The 25,090-nt window shown below is 43.3% G+C and overlaps 1 protein-coding gene across 3 annotated transcripts; it reads right to left on the bottom strand.

Annotated features, from left to right (window-relative positions):
• Positions 1-9,944: 9,944 nt before the first annotated feature.
• Positions 9,945-22,517, bottom strand: LOC129823135 (armadillo repeat-containing protein 1-like). Of its 3 annotated transcripts, none has more exons than XM_055881907.1 (7): positions 22,379-22,517; positions 20,733-20,941; positions 19,320-19,411; positions 15,424-15,607; positions 14,681-14,797; positions 14,476-14,550; positions 9,945-13,427 (listed from the first exon to the last, which is right to left on the bottom strand). In XM_055881907.1, exons 2-7 carry the CDS (start codon positions 20,892-20,894, stop codon positions 13,230-13,232), a joined length of 828 nt encoding a protein of 275 aa, XP_055737882.1. In that variant the 5' UTR covers positions 20,895-20,941; positions 22,379-22,517; the 3' UTR covers positions 9,945-13,229. The 3 variants fall into 3 exon arrangements, with proteins under 3 accessions (XP_055737882.1, XP_055737881.1, XP_055737883.1); XM_055881906.1 differs by lacking the exon at positions 22,379-22,517 and adding an exon at positions 22,030-22,372; XM_055881908.1 differs by lacking the exon at positions 22,379-22,517 and adding an exon at positions 21,910-21,997.
• Between the last annotated feature and the right edge of the window lie 2,573 nt (positions 22,518-25,090).

The following is a 25,090-nucleotide window of genomic DNA, read 5'->3' as shown; positions in this document are numbered from 1 at the left end:
AGTGGCGCAGTGGTCGAACGCACTGCATCGCAGTGTGCCACTAGAGATCCTGGTTTGAGTCCAGGCTCTGTCGCAGCCGGCCGTGACTGGGAGAACCATGGGGTGGCGCACAATTGGCCCAGCGTCGTCCGGGTTCAGGGAGGGTTTGGCCCGCAGGGATGTTCATGTCCCATCGCGCGCTAGTGACTCCAGTAGTGGGCCGGTCGCAATGCACGCTGACATGGTCGCCAGGTGTACGGTGTTTCCTCCGACATAATGGTGCGGCTGGCTCCTGGGTTAAGTGGGCATTGTGACAAGAAGCAGTGTGGCTGGGTTGTGTTTTCAGAGGACGCACGGCTCTCGACCTTCGCCTCTCCCGAGTCCGTATGGGAGTTGCAGCGACGAGACAAGACTGTAACTACCAATTGGATAACACAAAAAGGGGTGGGGGGGGGGGGGGGATAAAGATTCTACCAACCTTGCTCAACTATTAGAGCAACATACACTGAGTCTACAAAACATTAAGAACACCTGCTCTTTCCATGAGAATAAGATTTTCACTGTATCCTGCAATTACATCTGTGTCCAGGTACATGTGACTAATAAACTCTATCTAAATAGACTGACCAGGTGAATCCAGGTGAAAGCTATGATCCCTTATTGATGTCACTTGTAAAATACACTTCAATCAGTGAAGATGAATGGGAGGATACAGATTAAAGAAGGAATTTTAAACCTTGAGACATGGATTGTGCATGTGTGACATTCAGAAGGCAAGACAAAAGATTTTAAGTGCCTTTGAACATGGTATGGTAGTAGGTGCCAGGCGCACCAGTTTGTGTCAAGAACTGCAATGCTGCTGGGGTTCACGCCCAACAATTTCCCTTGTGTATCAAGAATGGTCCACCACCCGAAGGACATCCAGCCAACTTGACAACTGTGAGAAAACACTGGAGTCAACATGGACCAGCATCCCTGTGGAACGCTTTCAACACCTTGTAGAGTCCCTGCCCTGACAAATTGAGGCTGTTCTGAGGGAAAAGGGGGGGTTGGGATGCAACTTAATATTAGGAAGTTATTCCTAATGTTTGGTATACTCTGTGTATATCCATTGTTTTTGTTAAAATTGCTCAAGCTCAGTAAATTTGGTGGGAAATCATTGATGGACAGCAATATTCAAACCTTGTTTGTGATTTTCAAGCAGAGTTAAGTCAGGACTGGGACTGGACCATTCAGAAACACACGGCAGGTTTTTACCTAGGCTTTGCTCCTTCATATTTCTTTTGATCATGACAAACTCCCTGTCAGTGACAAGCACATGAAAAACATGTGAAAGTGAAAAGAATTAAGCCTGTGTTAAAACTGTTTGCAACAAGGCTGTTAAGTAATACTGCAAGACAACACAGCAAATAAATGTACTTTGTGGCATGAATAAAAAACTAAAGATTTGAGTCAAATCTAACACAACAAAGAGTGAAACCCTCTGTATTTGTTTTATTTTTGGTGGCAGAATCATGTTATGGGTATGCTTGTCACCAACAGTGACTGGGGAGTTTCTCAGGATCAAAATAAATATGAAAGGAGCAAAGCCCAAGTAAAAAGTTTGAGGAAAACCTGCCTCAGTCTTCTGAAAACCCAATCCTGGGATAACGTTAAAATTAAAATTCAGCATGACAATTACACACATTTTAATGCCAATGACACACCAGAATACATTTCCAAGATTGGACCACTCAGGAACACTCAGTCTCAGTCCTGACTTAAATGTGCTTGAAAATCCGAGAAGGTTTGACTATTGCTGTCCATCAATGATTTCCAGCCAAATGTATTGAGCTGGAGCAATTTTGACAAAAATAATGGATATATGTTTCCCTAATAGTTGTGCAAAGTTGGTAGAATCTTATTCTAAACGATTCACAGCTGTAATGGCTGCCAAAGGTGCTTCCACCAAGTATTAACTCTGGGGTGTGAAGACATAGGCAATCATACATCTGATTTTTTGTGTAAAATGTTATTTCACTTGTGGAGTAGGTTGTGTAGATCTGTAGGAAAAATATAAAATTGATTCCTTTTTTAAGGAAGCAAAATGTAAAGACTGTGCAAGGGTTTCACTAGACTTTCACTAGGGACTGTATGTGAAAATATATACTGTATATTTGCCAAATCTTCCAGGTAGCAGTGGCTCTGGGCTGGTAAAAAATGACATCTATACGTCATGTTCACACACCAGTTGGAGGAGAGGACACACCAGATGGATCCATTGCTCATCGCGACGTCCACTAGCTGTTGGAGAGGAGAAGGCGGACGGAGGCCGCAGCCAACATGCCTGGAGTTGTGTAACAGGCTTTAGTGTCACATGGGAAATGTGCACGTTTTCTTTGCTGTTCCATATCAGCTATACACTATGTGAACAAAATATTAGGAACACCTGCTCTTTCCATGGCATAGACTGACTAGGTGAATCCAGGTGAAAGCTAGGATCCCTTATTGATGTCACCTGTTAAATCCACTTCTATTAGGTTAAGGAAGGATTTTTAAGCCTTGGTACAATTAAGACATGAATGGACAAGAGAAAATATTTAAGTGCCTTTAAAACGGGGTATGCTAGCCGGTGCCAGGCTTTAAAACGGGGTATTCTAGCCGGTGCCAGGCTTTAAAACGGGGTATGCCAGCAGGTGCCAGGCTTTAAAACGGGGTATGCCAGCAGGTGCCAGGCTTTAAAACGGGGTATGCCAGCAGGTGCCAGGCTTTAAAAACGGGGTATGCTAGCAGGTGCCAGGCTTTAAAACGGGGTATGCTAGCCGGTGCCAGGCTTTAAAACGGGGTATGCTAGCCGGTGCCAGGCTTTAAAACGGGGTATGCTAGCCGGTGCCAGGCTTTAAAACGGGGTATGCTAGCCGGTGCCAGGCTTTAAAACGGGGTATGCTAGCCGGTGCCAGGCTTTAAAACGGGGTATGCTAGCCGGTGCCAGGCTTTAAAACGGGGTATGCTAGCAGGTGCCAGGCTTTAAAACGGGGTATGCTAGCAGGTGCCAGGCTTTAAAACGGGGTATGCTAGCAGGTGCCAGGCTTTAAAACGGGGTATGCTAGCAGGTGCCAGGCTTTAAAACGGGGTATGCTAGCAGGTGCCAGGCTTTAAAACGGGGTATGCTAGCAGGTGCCAGGCTTTAAAACGGGGTATGCTAGCAGGTGCCAGGCTTTAAAACGGGGTATGCTAGCAGGTGCCAGGCTTTAAAACGGGGTATGCTAGCAGGTGCCAGGCTTTAAAACGGGGTATGCTAGCAGGTGCCAGGCTTTAAAACGGGGTATGCTAGCAGGTGCCAGGCTTTAAAACGGGGTATGCTAGCAGGTGCCAGGCTTTAAAACGGGGTATGCTAGCAGGTGCCAGGCACATCGATTTGAGTGTCAAGAACTGCAACGCTGACAGGTTTTTCAGGCTCAACAGTTTCCCGTGTGTATCAAGAATGGTCCACCACCCAAAGGACATCCAGCCAACTTGACACAACTGTGGGGAGCATTGGAGTCAACATGGGCCAGTATCCCTTTTGACACCTTGTAAAGCCAATGCCCCAACAAATTGAGGCTGTTCTGAGGGCAAAAGGGGTGCAACTCAACATTAGGAATGTTTTGTACACTGCAGATACAAATATATTACGTCATTGTTATGCTCAATGATATGGATCAATTCACAATCTGAAGTTCAATGGTAAGAAAAAAAAAGTTTTCAAAGAGTTTATGGAAGATTGGCATTGTTCATGTCACACATGTAGAGCACTGTAAGTAAAGTGCTTGAAACTACAGTTTGCATTGCAATCAACTTCATCTTTGGAGAAAAAGAGGCCTCAGTACAACTGATCAGCAATGAAGACTCTCTTATCACATAAACTCTAAAACATAGCAAACCCTCATCTCCTCAATCCTCTCCATATTCCCACCCTTTTACAAAGATCAATAGATGAGAGAGAAAGAGGAAAGTGGATGTAAAAGCGATCCTACTGGGATCCAACAAGGGCAGTCCCACTACCCGCCCTCACTTCTCCTGTGTTAAAACAGTGCCTATTTCATTCTCCACCATTCGGGCTCTGCCATCACTTCACATTACAGGTCAACGTTATGGTGCTTAATTATGTGCCGGCTGCTCGGGGCTCCTAATAACCTGTCATTGGGGGGAATTTGAATGTCACACCATATTGTTGAGCCCTAATGGTGGACGGCAGATCCACTGATGAGCCTTTTTGGGACAATTACAGCAGATATTCAAATCACAGGTGGGGTGTGTAGTGACCCACTACAAACACACACACGCAGTAGAACACATCCACACAGGAATATACACTACATGGCCAAATGTATGTGGACACCTGCTCGTTGAACATCTCATTCCAAAATCCTGGGCATTAATATGGAGTTGCTCTCCACTTTGTCGCTAAAACAGCCTCCACTCTTCTGGAAGGCTTTCCACTAGATGTTGGAACATTGCTATGGGGACTTGCTTCCATTCTGCCACAAGAGCATTAGTGAGATCGGGCACTGATGTTGGGCGATTAGGCCTGGCTCACAGTCGGCATTCTAATTCATCCCAAAGGTGTTCGATGGGGTTGAGGTCAGGGTTCTGTGCAGGCCAGTCAAGTTTTTCCACACCGATATAGACAAACCATTTCTGTATGGACAAGGAAAGGCCTTCCCCAAACTGTTGCCACAAAGTTGGAAGCACAGAATCTTCTAGAAGGTATGCTGTAGTGTTAAGATTTCTCTTCACTGGAACAAAGGGGCCCGAACCACGAAAAACAGCTCCAGACTATTATTCCTCCTACACCAAACTTTACAGTTGGCACTAAGCATTCGGGCAGGTAGCGTCCTCCTGGCATCTGCCAAACCCAGATTTGTCCGTCCAACTGCCAGATGGGGAAGAGTGATTAATTACTCCAGAGAACGAGTTTCCACTGCTCCAGAGTCTAATGGCGGTGAGCTTTACACCACTCCATGGAAACCCATTTCATGAAGCTCCCTACGAACAGTTACTGTGCTCACGTTGCTTCCAGAGGCAGTTTGGAACTCGGTAGTGAGTGTTGCAATCGAGGACAGACGATTTTTACGTGCTACACGCTTCAGCACTCAGCAAAGTTTTTGAAAGGGGTGTGCACATACTTTTGGCCATGTAATGTACATACACAATGCATCTTGACCACATATTCCAGCACTCTTGACACTGATAAAACGGACTACCCCTCCTGCGAAAGAGTTTCAACTGTAGCCTGATCGCTTTTATTATCCTCCTAATCCAGATATCAACCATTTCATCAGGCCAGGAAGATTTGCATATCATGAATTATTTTGACACTGGGACCTTTCAATTTTCGCTGGCAATATTTCACCCCACCAATCAGTGCCTGGAGTGGTTGTCGCCGGGCGGACGTGGCGGTGTCAGAGGACGAGCCTCCCCTAGTGGCTCCAAATCATCTGAAGGCCATAATGAACTACAGCCACAATTATGAGCTGCAGCCTCTCTCTCTCTGTGTGTGTGTGTGTGTGTGTGTGTGTGTGTGTGTGTGTGTGTGTGTGTGTGTGTGTGTGTGTGTGTGTGTGTGTGTGTGTGTGTGTGTCATCAAGACCATGCCACAGGGAGGGGAGGAGGACTACTTACATACAGACAGTAGATACACAATCGAAATAATAATACACACACAATATATCCACACACACACACAGATTGAGGGTATTCTAAATCACATAAAGTCATATAGTGATTCTCTTTGTCTTTTTAGTCGGCTAGAAAAAGGGACATCTCTTTAGTCTTTATGTACTTCAGTGTTGCGCAGCCTGGCTGAACTAAAAGTGGTATGGCTCCATTTATCCTGGAGTAACTGTAAAGATCAGTGTTGAGTGTTTAGCATGGCAATGACATAAACAGCCTCTTAGTGATCTGCTCCTCCTGTCTTTCCACTATTTAGTCTCCATAGAGTCTCAACGCTACATGAGCAAATTGGATCTCCAACCCAGTCAGCCAGTGACCTTCCCTCATCATCCAGCCTGTTGACCCCCCCCCCCCTCTAAAGAGAGACATTACATCTCATTACACAACAACACGCCACTCGCTCAGCGCTCAAGATAAAGAAAAATGTCTCAATTAAATCTCCACCGGAGCCCTCCGCCCAAGAGTTATGGCGCCCGGTAACGCTGATTGCTACACTCACACGTCTTCAAAAGTTATTTGACATAAATTACAGGAGTCACATCATTTCCCGCCGCACGGCCCCGGGGGATTTATGGCTGATCCCATTGACTGGAGGCTGAACCTGGAATCAAATCGTCAAAGCAGCCCGGCGGCTCTGCAGATACACCTTTCTCCCCTATCTCCTCACGATCAGGCCCTCATCCCCGAGCGCATAGATTAACAATGCAAATAGCGCTGCTGCTAGTGATATGGATGACACATTCATACACAAATATGCAAGTGGGTTGATATCGCAGACGAACAAGGAGTGTTTAGGAGAAGGGCACTGGTGCTGCTTGATCAGACAAGATGTGGGTGGAAGTGGGAGAGAAGATAGCTTATCTGAAATATCCAAGAAATGAAAACCTCTTTGTGGAATTAACATTCTCAAAATAAGATAAGCAGGAAGGCTCTCTGCTGTTCCAGAATCCATGGACACACACACAGTTCTAGATCTGGAGTGAGGTGTTGCTGACTCTGTTAATTCTCAATGGCAAGTAGTTGCTTCCATGGAGTAGCTGGCTTCCTTGAGAATGTGTGGGTGTATCAGTAGGAGTTCATGAGGAAATGTTGAAAAATTAATAAAAAGACTAAGAGACACAAGAGAGAAACCCTTAGTGCGGAAGAAAATCTCATATTTGGTGTTCCTCGAATACTGCATAGCCTACAACCAGAGGACAGGTATTTATAGACAATCATTATGAAACCATGCCTTCAGAAAGTATTCACACCTTTTGACTTTTTCCACATTTTGTTGTGTTACAGCCTGAATTCAAAATGTATTCAATTGTGATTGTGTCAATGACCTACACACAATACCCCATAATGTCAAAGTGGAGTGATGTAAAAAATAAATAAAGTACTAGTTAATTACAAATTAAAAGCTGAAATGTCTTGAGTCAAGTAATCAACCCCTTTTCTATGGCAAGCTTAAATAAGTTCAGGAGTAAAAATGTGCTTAACAAGTCACAAATTGCATGGACTCACTGTGTTCAATAATAGTGTTTAGCATGATTTTTGAATGACTACCTCACCTCTGTACCCCACACATACAGATAATTGTAAGGTCCCTCAGACGAGCAGGGAATTGCAAACACAGATTCAACCTCAAAGACTAGAGGTTTTCAAGTGCCTCACAAAGGGCACTAATTGGTCGATGGGTCCATGAAAAAAAGCAGACATTTAATATCCCTTTGATCATGGTGAAGTTATTAATTACACTTTGGATGGTGTATCAATACACCTAGTCACTACAAAGATACAGGCGTCCTTCCTAACTCAGTTGCTGGAGAGGATGGAAACCACTCAGGGATTTCACCAGGAGACCAAAGGTGAATTTAAAACAGTTACAGTTTAAAGGTTGTGATAGAAAACTGGAGGATGAATTAACAACGTAGTTAATCCACAATACTAATCTAACTGACAGAGTGAAAATAAGGAAGCCTGTGCAGAATAAAAATATTCCACAACTTAGGTTGTTTGCAATAAGGCACTAAAGTAAAACTGAAAAAAATATGGCATAGAAATTAACTTTCCGTCCTGAATACAAAGTGTTATGTTTGAGGCAAATCCAACAACACATCACTGACTATCACTCTTCATATTTTCAAGCATGGTGGTGGCTGCATTATGTTATGGATATGCTTGTCATCGGCAAGGAATAAGGAGTTTTTTTTAGGATAAAAATAAACTGTGAATAGACCTAAGCACAGACACAATCGTAGGGGAAAACCTGGTTTCCAACAGACAATGAGAGACAAATGCACCTTTCAGCAGGACAATAACCTACAATTCAGGGCTAAATCTGCACTGGTTGCTTACCAAGACAGGACATTGAATGTTCCTGACTTGAACATTTATGGCAGGACCTGAAAATGGCTGTCTAGCATTCATCAACAACCAACTTGACGGAGCTTGTAGAATTTTTGTTAAGAATAATGTGCAAATACTTTATAATACAGGCTTGCAAAGCATTTAGACTTACCCAGGAAGAGTCACAGCTGTAATCACTGCCAAAGGTGATTCTAACATGTATTGACTCAATTATATATCCCTGTATTTAATTTTAAATACATTTCCTAACATTTCAACATTAAAAAAAAATCACTTTGTCATTATGGGGTATTTTGTAGATGATGAATTTGTTTTATACATTTTAAATTCAGGCTGTACCATAACAACATGTGGAATAAGTCACGGGGTATGAATACTTTCTGAAGGCACTAAGTCAAGGTTCAATGCTTCAGCTACCCTGTTCAATTACTGCTTAACTCAATTTATCTTTTACTTTTGGGGGGGGGGGGGGCAAAACATCTCAAATCTTCTTACAGGGTCACTTGGGCCTGACTTCAGTGAGCTGCTTTAGAACTCTATATTGCTTAAACCGTTGCTAAATCAGGGTTGGGGTCAATTCCAATTTACTTCCAATGCGGAAAATTCCATTGAGGAATTTCCTTTTTGCTAGCCTTTAAAGCCAACTGAAACTGAACATTTTTAGAGGTCTATTGCATCATTGTAGAAAACCAGTTGCCAGTATGTTTCTCCTTGTCCTCGGTGCTGACATGCGATTGAACAATGAATGGCAAGTTTTGAGTTGGTTTTCATTCTTGTTGGTCACAATTTGTCATTTCCACACATTTCCCAGCTAACTGACTCCCTCTAGCGGAGAGCACGTCATATTTCCCCAGAGGGCCCGAAAGTCTTCTGTGGTCTGATGCACTTGCCCTCCACATGCGTATGGTCTCGGTTACCCTGCTTGGTAAAGTGAGGCTCATTGTAGCTTTTTCAGAATAGGTCAGTCACACTGTGCCTCAAAATGTTCATAGGTGGGGCTATGATAGATGGGTTCATAATAACAGGAAGTTCATGGTTAAAAGGACACTAAGAGACGGTACGAATAATAAATAACAGGGATTTTTTTTAAATATTGTAGTAATATGTTTTACTGACAACAATGCATGCCCTCCATGAACTCTTGGTCCTTCCTTTACTGATCGTGCAATGTTCAGTGCTCTGCTTCAGTTCATATAGTTGGGTGAAATTAAGGCGAGACCAGTCAATGTTGATCTGTATGAAAACCAACAGGGGAGGGGGGGACCGGGCCAGGCAGGGGGAGAGGTGGACCGGGCCAGGCAGGGGGAGAGGGGGGACCAGGCCAGGCAGGGGGGGACCAGGCAGGGGGGGGGACCAGGCAGGGGGGGACCGGGGACCAGGCCAGGCAGGGGGAGAGGGGGGACCAGGCCAGGCAGGGGGAGAAGGGGGACCAGGCCAGGCAGGGGGAGAGGGGGGACCAGGCCAGGCAGGGGGAGAGGGGGGACCAGGCCAGGCAGGGGGAGAGGGGGGACCAGGCCAGGCAGGGGGAGAGGGGGGACCAGGCCAGGCAGGGGGAGAGGTGGACCAGGCCAGGCAGGGGGTTGACCTGGGGCAGTTCACTTCTGCACCCGCAAGGAAAACTGATTTAATCAAATCTTGTTCTATCCCACTCTACAAGTACAGCTGCTGCCCTCAGCATTTTGATCTGGCAACACAAGCAGGTTTATAGCTGCTGTACTATGGCCATGGTAGATGACTGCGTACCTAGGACAAAGTCTTGCTCTTCCTATGGGAAGAGGTTTCAGGTTTCAGAAATCCTATGACAATGGAATTCAACTCAATGCACACACACAACATGCCAAGTGTGGCCCTTTTCTGGAATACTCATGAAATGAAAGTCCCCCCATCAGCTAACACACAGCTAACACAGACGCAAACCATTTATATTTTTAAGTTATTTTTAATATTCTTTGCCTTAATCGTAAATCAACTGTTTTCAGATCTGAAATACATTATATTACATTAGACAGCAGATACACACTGTACATGAGAAGCTTCTGCTATTCTGAGGACTTGCTACATGATTCTGTCAGCCATCCTGATGGAGTGACTATTAAACGATAGGGTGAGCTTAAAAACAAACTGCATATCTCACACAGCTTCACTCATCCATTTTATTTCATGTGTTTATTTCCTTATTTAACTCTGCATTGTTGTTTAAGGGCTCGTAAGTAAGCATTTCACGGTAAAGTCTACACATGTTGTATTCGGCACAAATTAACATTTGATTTGACATAAGAGATTTAAACCGAGACAAAAAAAACTTGTTCAAGTATCTGATATACAGTACAAGTAGTGCAACTTATATTAAAATGTACTTTACATGTTGCAACTTAAGTCATGACTGATGCTGTTCATGTTAAACAATAGAAGTGATGACTTCATCCTACGACTTGTTCGTAAGCACTGCTTCTGAGGGATGCAGATAGAGAATAAACTCACTGTAGTGGATATACGTTATTAGGTCAATTCTGAGGTTATTGTAGGCCTTTCTTGCAGTCAAACAACCAAATCGCCCCCAAGTGGCCTTATGGGTGGAATGTTATTAATATTTTTCATAATTAATAAACATTATTTCAGTCTTCTGTGATGTATATAAAAGTGTAATATTAGCATGCAAACTCAAAATGTAATACATTTCAACTCTATATCTGACATGGTACAGGTCTTTTTTTTAAGCCCATAACCATGTGTGTGAGGTGTATACTTTTGTTTCAAAGTAGATCTGTTTAAGACTACCAAGAAACACTGTGTGACCCTGATTTAGCCCACTGCAGTAAAAGGTTAAATCACACCATTCTACTAGCTGTGTGAGCTGTGGGTTTGGCCTCCAGAAGGATAACTATTGTCTGGTCAGCACTTTCTTTCCACAATGAGATCAGAATTCAGCTGGAAAAGGATTACAGGTATGAAAGGGTTCCTCAAAATGAATAAAAAGTCAATCCAAAGAGGAATCTATGCAAGAACCTAATATCGAACTTCAATGTTTCAGTCAAAACCTCTTCACAAAGGGCAATATCTACATTTTAAATGTGTTGCATCTTTCAACAACAAAGTAAAATGGAGACAGAGAATAACTGTTGAACAGAAAAAAACATGATTTCTTCCTGAAATAAGGACTGAGATTAACTTTATGATTAATGTTGCTAGGAAACCAGGCACCATTACCAGAGGGTGGTGCAGTCTGCCCAACGCATCAATGGGGGCACACTGCCTGCCCTCCAGGACACCTACAGCACCCGATGTCACAGGAAGGCCTAAAAGATCATCAAGGACATCAACCACCCGAGCCACGGCCTGTTCACCCCACTACCATCCAGAATGTGAGGTCAGTACAAGTGAATCAAAGCTGGGCCACAGAGACTGAAAAACAGCTTGTATCTCAAGGCCATCAGACTGTTAAATAGCCATCACTAGCCGGCTACCACCCGGTTACTCAACCCTGCACCTTAAAGACTGGTCACTTTAATAATGGAACATTAGTCACTTTAATATATGTTTAAATACTGTTTTACTAATTTCATATGTATATACTGTATTCTACTCTTACTGTGTTTTAGTCAATGCCACTCCGACATTGCTCGTCCGAATATTTATATATTTCTTAATTCCATTCTTTTGCTTTTAGATTAGTGTGTATTATTGTGAATTGTTAGATACTACTGCACTTTTGGAGCTAGGAACACAAGCATTTCGCTACACCCGCAATAACATCTGCTAAATATGTGTTACCGTGACCAAAATTTGATTTGAAATGTACATATCCAGACCAGTGATACTGCTTACACCTCTAGTGTCCTTCTGACAGCAGCAATGGTGTGTCCGTATGTGTATGTCATTTTAAGGACACTGCTGGCTAAAGGGGGGTAAAAAAACAAACATTTATAGTGGCTAGGCCACAATAGTGAACATGTTGATGGGCTTAAGGGTGAGGGACACACATTTAGCAGGTGGCTATCAAGCCCTGAGGTGGTTGTCTCTACCACACCGATTTAGGACCAGTTGTCTACTCTAAATCAGACCTTTCAGACGACAGATGACCGTATGATAATCCCATATGAAAACACTGATGAAGGGGAAAAGGCTAAAGAAGTAAATTTGATGCGAGTCAACGCATCACAACTTCAACATAAACAATGATCCGTCTGAACACCCACCTCTACTGTACAACCAAGAGACTCCCAAGTCCTAGGAGGATTTAACGAGAAGTAATGTGTACTAAAGTCGACTTTCTACAGTATAACAGTAAGCATCATTTCCCTTTTCTTTCTGCATCAGTCCTCTATGGAGCAGCTAGTGTCATCAGCCGTCCTTCACCGGGGTCTCTTTGTCTCGCTAAAAATATGACATCTCTCTATGAGAGACATGAGCTGCTAGGGGAAATAGCTTCCAACGCAGAGAAGACAGTTTGCATTATTCACAAGGCTTCAGAGGTTTCGAGTGAACTTAAACTGGACAAATACATAGCAATACATGGCAGTGAAGAGTCCAAAAGGCACACAACAAAGGATAGAGACATGATGAAAACAAGGCAGTGAGCAAGATTGGCACAAACAAAAGCCCCCCACTGCAGGGGAACGAAAAGTGAATTAGGGATTTTCAAATTGGCAAACAGAAAAAGGGTGAAAAAACCTTATCAAAACAAAGATGAGGAAAAGAAGCAACAGAGAGCACAAAAACCACTCCAATTTCCACAAGCGCAGCACCATTCAATGCAATCGCTCAAACTCAGAAGACGATGCAGCACAACACATTCCCACAATGCAATTTGGTTTCAAAGAGATGATGGACCCATCGGGCGTCAGAGAAAACTACTTCCCTAAAGGAAAAGAGATGTAAGCTGATTCTGAAGTCCTTTGTCTATGGCTTATGAGACGCATAACGAGTAGATTGACTTGAGTGTATTTAGTGTGCAGCGAGTTCAGCCTGTGGTACAGTAGCTAGCATTATCTTAACTAATTTTGTTTTATAAACAAGTAAAGGTTATTGCAGGTTGCACTTGGCAGTCCAGCGCTCCTTGTACACTGAGCAGAGTGGTACTCTGTGTGGCTGCTGAGAGGGACTAGAGAGCAGTGTAAAAGGGCTGGATGAAATAGGCGGGGCTAAGGTGACCGTCGGGTGGTGGTTAGTGGGCTTGTGACGATTGGGACTGACACAGGAAGTGGTCACCAGTAGAAGGAGCGGGACAGGAAGTTGGCGGCTGTGCTGAGCCAGCCCACGCCATCTGTGATGGAGCCAACGCGTGTCACGGCCTTGTCCTGCTCCTGAGACGGGCTTTCCTCCTCAGGGAGGTAGTCTGGGATGTCCTCGTTGTGCTCCACCACCGCCTCCTCCTCTGCACCCTCCTGGAATGGAAGCATCAGCTGGGGGGGGGGGGGGGGGGGGGGGGGGAGACAACAGGGAATAGTTCAGAATCCCTACCTAGTGGCAAACTGGTTTGACAAAAAAAAAATATATAGTGAAGACAACAAAACCAAGATCAGGCAACCTCAAACTATTCTCGACCTCTAGTGCCATGTCTGAAACATAAGTGAACCAGCTCTTCCCCCTGCTGGACAGCAGGGGAACAGCAGCAGGTCAGTGAGGCGCTGTGGCTCCTGTTGAGAAAACTCCCCCCAGCCTACCATCACAGTGACCAGGGGGAGGGGAGCAGTGGTCTCGTCTAATTTAACTACTTCAGCAGGGAGGGGGAGTTCCTTGTGTTACTAATGTTTTTATCCTATCATCCTCATGTATTTTTTATGGTATTCTGCATGTTTAGGAAGGGCCCCTAAGTAAGCATTTCACTGTTCTGCTTCGTAAACAACAGGTGTAGACTGTGACATATAACATTTGATGGGTGTAGGGGGTTTGGTTTCCTATAGATACAGGGTGTTGTGACACACTGCTTCGAGGGCATGCTGGGATTGGTCATGTGACTAGGCGGTGAGTAACGCCCTCAGGACAGAGAGATATGACAAGCTAACAGTCACTCCAAATAACTACCATCCCCAGCACACAGAGACACAGAAGCATCTCCAGCTCTACCATGCCTACTCCCACTGGGTGTGGACCGTTTGAGTTAGAGAATGAACCACAGCACCCTAATATAACCCACCATAAAGACTTGCCCTGTCAGGTAACAGGGCAACCGGTCACAGTTGAGATTTTTGAATCACGTTTGAAAATTCACCTTTTTCAGCCTGGTCTTTAATAAATTATTTTACAGTTATTTAGCTTGGCCTTTAAAACAATGGTTTCACTATTATTTTAGAAAAGGTTTTTTGTTTTGATGTTGTTTTATTAATCTATTTTATTACCTTCAGGTTTTTTCCCCCCGTTCATTTTACTATAAAATGTTGCGATTTCAAATGCACTTTAAATAAAGTTGAGTTTGATTTGAGTACTATCCCTCCCCCTCCTTCTACTCACCTCTCCTCCATCCTCTCCCTTCACCACCTGTGCAGCCTTCATCACCTTGGTGGAGTTGATCGCCGTGCCCAGTGCCTGAGGAACAAAAGATGGGCGGTCTTTGTATAACAGATTTGTAACCAAAATAACTGATGTTTTAAACTCTTCTTCTCTGGCCAGAGTGCAGTGTTCAATGGATGGAGCGCACCTTTGTGGTCGGACTCACCTCAGCCTTGATGTCAGAGCGGATCCTGACCACACACCTCTTCACAGCCATCTGGAAGGTGAAGCTGATCACCCCCCGGATCTTCAGCAGGGCCTCCTCACACAGACTTCTCCGAGTCTGAGAGACAGCAGGGGGAAAATAAACAAAATTAGAGGACGAGAAAATACAATATTGACGCGAAAGCAGCGCCGGATACAAATGTAACCATCTACGTTCTATTCGGATGAAGGGGTTTCCTGTTAGATTACATTTACAGCAGCAACATAACAATCAACATGACATTTCAAAAGAGCTCATCTCTCATTGTCCTGTGTGTGTGGAGATATGAGTGGTGTGTCACTGAGTCTGTCTGGTGTAATGTGATCAGGGACAGGTGCAGCTCTCCTGTGGTGTGGTATTCAGGTCTGATCTCAACCCCCTGCTGTTCAATGGTTGACATTTACAACACTGACCTACACTCCCTGACAACCTCTGTTAACACTGTGGTCACCGTGACAACAGAGCAACAATATGCCTGTCTCAGGGGTTCTAGTGGTGGTGACTTCTCGAAATGTGTTAGCCTATCACTATAAAGAAGACAGATTTGATTCCTCACCCGTTTTGATTCCAGTGAGACACATTAAGGCCAGAAGTCATGAAGCAAAAAAACTGTTTGGAATAAAGCCTGGATTTTTGGTTTGGCAAACTGATCTCCTCAGGTGTCATAGTGTTTGTACAAGGTGGAGACATCACTATCCACTCACCGAGTCATCCAGACCGTCGATGTGCAGCACCACGGTCTTGGCCCTCTTGTTGGTGGAGCCCAGGAAGAAGTGGGCCTTGCGTCTGCAGGAGGCAGCCTCAGCCTGCTCTGCCTCATTACCAGCTGCCTGCAGAATCTCATAGATCTCAGACGCCAGCAGCTTGGTCTCCCCTGGGGAGCTGCTCCTGAGAGAGGGGAGAAGAACGAGAGAAGTATAAAACATTTCATTTTCAAATAATTTTGTGGACAGTTCTCTCAGCAAACAAATGCATACTTGCTGTTAGAGATATTTGTTTTTTTACATTAATTTAAAAAACCTTGACTTCTTCGTCATACTCTCCTCAAATCCAGACAAGGGCAAGATGGTAGCAGTGAATCCAAGTCAGAAGAAAAGTGGACATACACAGTAAAAAGTATCCATGTCTACTCTGTCTCTTTGTACAACAGGACGACGGCGGTCTCCGTTACAGTTCAGTGTCCTGTCCTCTGTGGTCTAAGCCTGTCCATGTCTCTCTCAGAGTGGTTGATATTTCTAAAGGTCGTCGCTCTGCCAGACAAACTGCATGGTAAGAGAGCTGTCCAGCTGCATGAGGGGGAGGGGGGGGGTCCCATACGCCTACAGAGAGCCACTGTGACAGGCTTGTCACTACCTAACCTTTCCACTGAATAAATAGACAGCCCTGTTGAAGGAGAAATTACCACTACAATCATAAAAACGGCCAAACATTCACAATCACAAAGGTCTCTGTCAGTCTCTAAAATGTCTAATAATAGACTATAATGTTAATGAAAGTATTAAAAGTCTTCTTATTCAACAGAGAACATCAGACAGATCATAATTGAAAGAGCGAGATTGATCAGTAAATATGATTTCTGAAGCATACGTTAGCTTGGCTAATAGAAGTACAATGCCTCCTTAGCGGAAAGCATGGCTAAGCTCTAGATCAGGGATCATCAGCTAGATTCAGCCGTGGGCTGATTTTTTCTTGAACGAATGGTCGGGTGCCAGAACATAATTACAAATCATTTGTAGACTGCAAATTGACCGGAAGAAGCCCAAACAGATATAATATTTGACTAAAACATAATAATAGCAAACCTTACTTACGATCATATATCGCTCTCTCATTAACACACATATATATATATATATATATACACACATATACATACATGGTGCATTCGGAATACCCCTTTACTTTTCCCACATTTTGTTCAATTACAGCCTCATCAATCTACACACAATACCCCATAATGACAAAGCAAAAACTGATTTTTAGAAATTTTTGCAAATGTATTAAAAATAAAAAACAGAAGTAACTTATTAACATAAGTATTCAGACCCTTTGCTATGAGACCTAAAATTGAGCTCAGGTACATCCTGTTTCCATTCATCATCCTTGAGATGTTTCTACAACTTGATTGGAGTCCACCTGTGGCAAATTCAATTGATTGGACATGATTTGGAAAAGCACACACCGGTCTATAGAAGCTCCCACAGTTGACAGTGTATGTCAGAGAAAAAAACCAAGTCATGAGGTGTAAGGAATTTTTCATAGAGCTCCTAGACAAAATTGTGTCGAGCCATAGATCTGGGGAAGGGTACCAAAAAATGTCCGCAGCATTGAAGATCCCCCAAGAACACAGTGTCCTCGATCATTCTTAAATGGAAGAAGTTTGGAACCACCAAGACTTCCAAGAGCTGGCCGCCCGGCCAAACTGAGCAATTTGGGGAGAAGGGCCTTCGTCAGGGAGGTGACCAAGAACCTGATGGTCACTCTGAGTCCCTCTGTGGAGATGGGAGATCCTTCCAGAAAGACAACCATCTCTGCAGCACTCCACCAATCAGGTCTTTACAATAGAGTGGCCAGACGGAAGCCACTCCTCAGTAAAAGGCACATGACAGCCCGCTTGGAGTTTGCCAAAAGGCACCGAAAGGACTCTCAGACCATGAGAAACAAGATTCTCTGGTCTGATGAAACCAAGATTCAACTTTTTGGCCTGAATGACAAGCATCACGTCAGGAGGAAACCTGGCACCATCCCTATGGTGAAGAGTGGTGGCAACATCATGCTGTGGGGATGTTTTTCACCGGCAGGGACTGTGAGACGAGTCAGGAGAGAGGGAAATATGAACAGAGTAAAGTACAGAGATCCTTGATGAAAACCTGCTCCAGAGTGCTCAAGACCTCAGACAGGGGCGAAGGTTCACCTTCCAACAGGACAACGACCCTAAGCACACAGCCAAGACAACGCAGGAGTGGCTTCGCGACAAGTCTCTGAATGTCCATGAGTGGCCCAGCCAGAGACCGGACTTGAACCCAATCGAACATCTCTGGAGACCTGAAAATAGCTGTGCAGCAACGCTCCCAACCAGACAGAGCTTGAGAGGATCTGCAGAGAAGAATTGGAGAAACTCCCCAAATACAGGTGTGCCAAGCTTGTAGCGTCATACCCAAGAAGACTTGAGGATGTAATCGCTGCCAAATGTGCTTCAAGAAAGTAAAGGGTCTGATGTTTTTTTTTTTTTTTTTTTTATAAATTAGCAACAATTTCTAAAAACCTGTTTTTGCTTTGTTATTATGGGGTAGTGTGTGTAGATTGATGAGTGGAAAAAATAATGTAATCAATTTTATAATAAGGCTGTAACGTAACAAAATGTGGAAAAAGTCTGAATACTTTCCGAATGGACTAGACAACGCACCTTCCACAAGCTACATGGTATCACTACCAATTTTCTTTAAAGGACTCGAAACAGCTTTAAAATAAAATTAATCCCCACACAGAGTAACAGCAGAGCCTTGGGACTGGACTGGTGTTAACACCAACATAGAGAAACTTCGCTGGCCTGTCCCTCCCTTAAGTCTTGTGTTCACACTCTCCAGCCATGAACGACCTCTGCCCAAAGTCAGGGTGTGTAGAATGGTAGCAGGGGGAGCCGTGTGACCACAGGGCCCTTCTTGACAGGGCCTGTCACTAGCTGAAGTGACTGGCTGGTTAGCTCCAGGCCCAGGGTCAGTCTCACAGAGAGTTGGGCCCTAGGAGAAGATCATACAGCCTGGTATGGGCCTGCCAACCGCTGGCATATCTCCATCTTAGTGCCAGTGATAAGCAGCAATCGTAACGCCAAACACCCTCCAGATACTCTCACCCAACAACCCAATCTGGAGCATCACACACATCTAAAGACTAGAGAGCCGCCTCTCGGTGACCACAATGTGTCGGCCATTTTGATTTAGCAAGGTACCCAAAGGTGGCTCATTTATACCCTCTCCTCCCCCCTATAACTCTTCCCCAGGTCGTTGCTGTAAAAGAGAATATGTTCTCAGTCAACTGATAAAAATAAGGGTCAATAAGGGTCAATAAATTAAATTAAAACGCTTCCTAAATAATAAAGGGTATATAGTAAGGGTAAATTAAATTGTAAATGTTTTATGCCTGGCTACATGGCATTCAATGGACATGAACATGACAGAGGCAGTGATGAAAGTGTAGATCTTGGCTGCACAGCCCAATATAACAGTCCTTGAGAGAAATACCTGGCAACCCTAACATTGTTCAGCATTTAACAAAAGCCAGTGAGAACACTGACTAGATTAATTGTGATATTTAAAAAAAACAACTGGCAGGTTGCATTAAATCCCTCAATGTGTGGAAACAGCAAATTAATTGTTTACAGACCCACTTTAAATCAGAATTAATCAAATTCATCCTTACATGTCAACCTTAGACAACGTTCCTGTCCAGAACATTTGCAAACATGCACATATTGCCTGCTGAAAGCAAGAGAAATACTAGGATGAGGTTTAAGTGAAAAGTGCACAGTATGCTTCCATGTGTGTGTGTCTGTCTGCTCATTCTGATGCAGTGCAGTGGCGGTGATGGGGAGGGGACTTACTTCTGCATGACATTCTGCAGACTCAGCATCATGCCCAGCTCTCCCTTCATCTTCTCTCTGTTGGTCCGACATTCTGCCAGGTAGCGTACTGCCTGGAAGGACAAGGGAAACCATTACCTCAAACTGACCTAACACCATCTTTGGTTTTATGTCTGTCAGGGAACAGTGTTTCCCCCAGAATTGTTTTCAGTAGTGGTGGCAAGGGTTGAGGCTGCTGCTGCAGGGGGGGTTGGGTTGCATTGGTAGTAGCGGTAGGAGGTGGGGGGGGGGGGTAGAAAATAGGGGAAACACTGTAGTGTGTGTTAAAAATCAGACAAGCAAAGACGCATACACACAAACACACACCACACATGGCTAAGCAGCCAACCAGCCACTTACGTGCAGCAAGAGCAAGTACTGGGTATGTGTGTGTTGCATAACCAATGCAAACACGCAACAAGTACAGTGTCCAGGTCACCACTAAATAAGAACTATTATATAAACCACTCAGATGTGTGTGCGGATTCTTGGAGATATGCCTGAGAACACACCATCACTCTAACCTGTCCTGAAGCAACTGGACAGCGGGGGGGGCACATGACAAGAACACACAAACCACCTCACTTTTAGAACCCCTCGAGAGGACAGCTACATAACTTGTGTAAATAAACTCCTCAGACTGACACTTGTTATCATGAGCAGTACGAGAATATGTGCACACTGCTGGTACACTCAAGATTAGCCTAGATCTTTCTTCCCTGTTCCAATTCCTTTTGATCAATGGATCAGGTCACATTTCTGCATAACCATACTTAAGTAGTACTTTCCAGTATTTTTACTTGAGTCATGTTTTGGGGTATCTGTACTTTACTATTTATATTTTTTTTGACAACTTTTACTCCACTACATTCCTAAAGAAAATAATGTACTTTCTACTCCATACATTTTCCATGACATCCAAAAGTGGTCGTTACATTTTGAATGCTTAGCAGGCCATGAAAATTGTCTAATTTACACACTTAGAGAAAAAATGCCTGGTCATCTTGACTGCATCTGACCTGGCGGACTGACTAAACACAAATGCTTTGTTTTTAAATTATGTCTGAGTGTGGAGTGTGCTCCTGGCTATCCGTAAATTTAAAAAACAAGAAAATCGTGCCGTCTGATTTGCCTAATATAATAATTTGAAATGATTTACACTTTTACCTTTGATACTTAAAAAAATGGATAACCAAATACTTTTACTCAAGTATTATTTTACTGGGCGACTTTCACTTTTACTTGAGTCATTTTCTATTAAGGTATCTTTACTTTTACTAAATTATGACAATTGGGTACTTTTTCAACCACTGTGCATTACAGGGCCTGGAGCAAGGAAAATTCCTGACCTTGCATAACCAACAAAATGACCAAATGATGGTGGATGAGCCTTACCAATAATGCTGAGTAGACGACCTGAGGGTTGGGGTGGTCCAGAAAGAGGATGAGGCCCGGTAAGCAGCCGTTGTCCTGTACTATGGCTCGTCTGTTGAGGGGGTCAGCTGCAAGATCTCGTAGCTGGTTCACCACAGTCAGCGCATCCAGCTCCCTACTCATGGTGCCTCCTCTCCCAGTGCCGTGCACATCAAACCAGCCTCTTTACACTGTGGGTAGAATAGGATCAAGTTAGATTTAGCTGTACAGTACCAAACATATTCATTACAATGGCATCTGTTTCAGTGGCAACAGTCTCTAATGCCTTTATTTGTGGGACACTCACTGCAAGACCAAACCAACCAATTGAAAAGACACTGCCAATAACACATTATGTATCGATCTGTTCAAATACTGCAATCAGTATGAGCATCAGATTGTGATTTGTGAAAAACAAATCAATTTGACAGGTCACAAAAAGCAACACAATTATTATTTTTGTCTGTAAGCCTACTAACACAACTATGTTAAAGCAGGTTTTTTTTTTTAAAGTGCTAGTTATTTATTCAGACACTTGGCTGAAACATAAAACGTGGCAGTCCATTACATAGACTTATTTTTCTACTGTATTATTGACTGTATGTTTGTTTTACTCCATGTGTAACTCTGTGTTGTTGTATGTGTCGAACTGCTTTGCTTTATCTTGGCCAGGTCGCAATTGTAAATGAGAACGTGTTCTCAACTTGCCTACCTGGTTAAATAAAGGTGAAAAAAAAAAGTGACACATGATGACACAGGTTTAATTAAACAATGTAATGATATAGTACTGTTAACGTCACATTAGCAGGCTGTTCTGAAATGGGCCAGTACATAGTGCAGGTTAGCAAATAAGGCTCATTATGGAGGCCACAGTTACAACAAAATGCCCAACGGACCAAAATAAAGCAAATATGGAGATTTTTTTACTGAGAATTACCCTAGTTTTATTCTGAACAACCAGTCGCAAGCAAGATCAATAGCCAAAACCACTAGCTAGCAAACTGGTTAGCGGGCTAGCTAACCAATGTAGCTAGCTAGTTTGTCATTGCCTTTTTTCACAATCGTTTGCATGCAAATTGAATGAATGGGTGATGGTGAATGGCCATCCATGTTTATAATCAGAACTGTAAGAATTCCTAACGTTAGCTGGTTCCTTCACCTTGCTGTAGTATTGATTGTTGTCCACGCATAACCTCTGAAAACGCGCCCAGGACAACCAGAAACACATTACTCTCTGGGCTACAGTAGCTAACGTTAGTCAGTATTAGCATATTATTACCTTTTCTCCAAGTGATCTCCCGTTATTTTGATTATACAATGACAGCGATTAGGTTAAAAAAAGAAAGCTGTTTCGGTCATACAATTTCGTCAAATAGCTAGCGTTAGCTAGCTAACGGGTACATTTTACGATTCATCACGGCCTCTGTGTGAAGACAGCTGATTGGATAGTTCCGTTGTGACTGACAAGACGAAGAGCCAATCAGAGCGTTTTTTCTGTCCGCCAGGACACTAGGGCAGAAGATGTTTATAACTAACCCAAGATCGACCAAATCCTGTCGTTTCCAAGTTTAGCAAGTGAATCATCAAATCAAATTTCAAAACAAATGTATTTATATAGCCCTTCTTACATCAGCTGATCTCTCAAAGTGCTGTACAGAAACCCAGCCTAAAACCCCAAACAGCAAGCAATGCAGGTGTAGAAGCACGGTGGCTAGGAAAAACTCCCTAGAAAGGCCAAAAAATCATAGTGGTCAGAACAAGGAAGAAGATGGGCAGAGCCAAGCACGAGCTAGCGAGAGCCTATTGACGCGTTCTAGCATGTGTTGCAACGTGTTCTCAGAGCATTTCGTATTATCCTATACGTACATTTAGTGAATTATTTTATGTTTCGTATGGTACAGTGGCTATTCATTTATGGCTGTCCATCACCCATTTCGGGTGATATGTTATGATTTACAATTTGTATTAAATCAAATCAAATCGTATTTATCATATGCTGCGAATACAACAGGTGTAGAACTTGCTTACTTATCAGCAATGCAGTTTTAAGAAAAATACCTAAAGGAAAAATAAGAAATAAAGTAACAAATAATTAAAGAGCAGCAGTAAATTAACAATAGCGAGATTGTATACAGGGGGTACCGGGGTTAGTCGAGGTAATTGAGGTAATATATACATGTACAGTAGGTAAAGTTATTAAAGTGACTTATGCATAGATAATAACAGAGAGTAGCAACAGTGTGCATTTGATTAGATGTTCAGTAGTCTTATGGCTTGGGGGTAGAAGCTGTTTTGAAGCCTTTTGGACCTAGACTTGGCGCTTGCCGTGCGGTAGCAAAGAGAACAGTCTATGACTATGATGGCTGGAGTCTTTGATCATTTTTAGTGCCTTCCTCTGACACCGCCTGGTATAGAGGTCCTGGATGGCAGGAAGTGTACTGGACCGTACGCACTACCCTCTGTAGTACCTTGCGGTCGGAGGCCGAGCAGTTGCCATACCAGGCAGTGATGCAAACAGTCAGGATGCTCTCTATGGTACAGCTGTAGAACCTTTGAGGATCTGAGGAACCACGCCAAATCTTTTCAGTCTCCTGAGGGGGCATAGGTTTTGTCGTGTCCTCTTCACGACTGTGTTATGAATTTGCAAAAAGTACAATATGTTAGGATTTTTACAGAACATATATGTTACGAATTTTTGCTAGGTGGCTAACGTTAGCTAGCTCACTCGTGTTAGCTAGGCTAAGGGTTAAGGTTAAGGGTTAGGGTTAAAGTTAAATTTAGGAGTTGGGTTAAAGGGTTAAGTTTAGGATTAGAAGAAGGGTTAGCTAAAACGTTTAAGGTTAGGTGAAGGGTTAGCAAAAATGGTTAAGGTTAGGGTGAAGGGAATGGTTAGCTAACATGCTAAGTAGTTGCAAAGTATACTGAAAAAATATATAAACTCAACATGTAAAGTGTTGGCCCCAGTTTTCATAAGATGAAATAAAAGAGCACAGAAATGTTCCATATGCACAGAAATATTATTTACCTGAAATTGTGTGCACAAATTTGTTTAAATCCCTGTTAGTGAGCATTTCTCCTTTTCCAAAATAATCCACCTGACAGGTGTGGCATATCAAGAAGTTGATTAAACATGATCATTACACCTTGTGCTGGGGACAATAAAAGGCCACTCTAAAATGTGCAGTTTTGTCATACAACACAATGACACAGATGTTTCAAGTTTTGAGGGAGCGTGCAATTGGCATGCTGACTGCAGGAATGTCCACCAGAGCTGTTGCCAGAGAATCCAATGTTAATTTCTCTATCCTAAGCGTCCTCCAAAGTTGTTTTAGAGAATTTGGCAGCCCATCAACCGGCCTCACAACCGCACACCACATTTAAAAACTGCAACCCAGGACCTCCACATCTGGCTTCTTCACATGCAGGATTGTCTGAGACCAGCCACCCAAACAACTGATGAAACTGTGTGATTGCATTAGTGTCGAATTTCTGCACAAACTGTCAGAAACCGTCTCAGGAAAGACCATCTGCGTACTTGTACTCATTGTCCTCACCAGGGTCTTGACCTGACAGCAGTTTGGCATTGTAACCAACTTCAGTGGACAAATGCTCACCTTCGATGCCAACTGGCATGCTGGAGAAGTGTGAACTGTAACTCAGTAAAATCTTTTAAATTGTTGCACATTGCTTTTATATTTATTTATCTAAAAATTAGCAAGTAGTTGACAAGTTGGTAATTATATAAAATGCTAAAGTTGTCTGTGATGAGATTCAAACTCGCAACCTTTGGGCTGCTAGACGTTCGCGTTCTATGGCCACCTACGTTATACGTCCACCCAGCCACCCCGATCTGTCTTATGTAACCACACCAAAGTAATGTAGGGTACTATATGGATTTACGTATAGAATAATACGAAATGCTCTGAGACCAGGTTGCGCATTTTCCATTAGGGAACGCCTACACTTTGACGTTTGCGATAACTCAATTCGCCATTGCACTCCTTCTAAACAACGCAAGTTTTGGAAACTTTGGCAAAGGGTAAAATCTAAAAAACGTTGTCCACTCTGTTCGTAACAGATTCTAGTTTTGGAAACAGAAAACTGTATTGAGATCAAATGTGTCATCGATGAGAAAATGTGCAGAATGTCGGCCAAAACCCATCTAACTCCATATTCTGCCACTGGGCTTCCTCTCACCATCATATTTGGTAGTAAGTGGAACCGTCAACCAGATACTTCACAGTTACACATCTGGTGAAATATCTGTCTCATTAAAGTACATTTTAATATAAAGTTAGCAAAATAGATACGATCTTGCCACCATGGAAAGGAAAATACCT

Source organism: Salvelinus fontinalis, chromosome 25, assembly GCF_029448725.1.
Source record: "Salvelinus fontinalis isolate EN_2023a chromosome 25, ASM2944872v1, whole genome shotgun sequence".
Lineage (NCBI taxonomy): Eukaryota > Metazoa > Chordata > Actinopteri > Salmoniformes > Salmonidae > Salvelinus > Salvelinus fontinalis.
The sequence above is the reverse complement of the archived record's forward strand: the minus strand, read 5'-3'. Positions and strand labels throughout refer to the sequence as shown.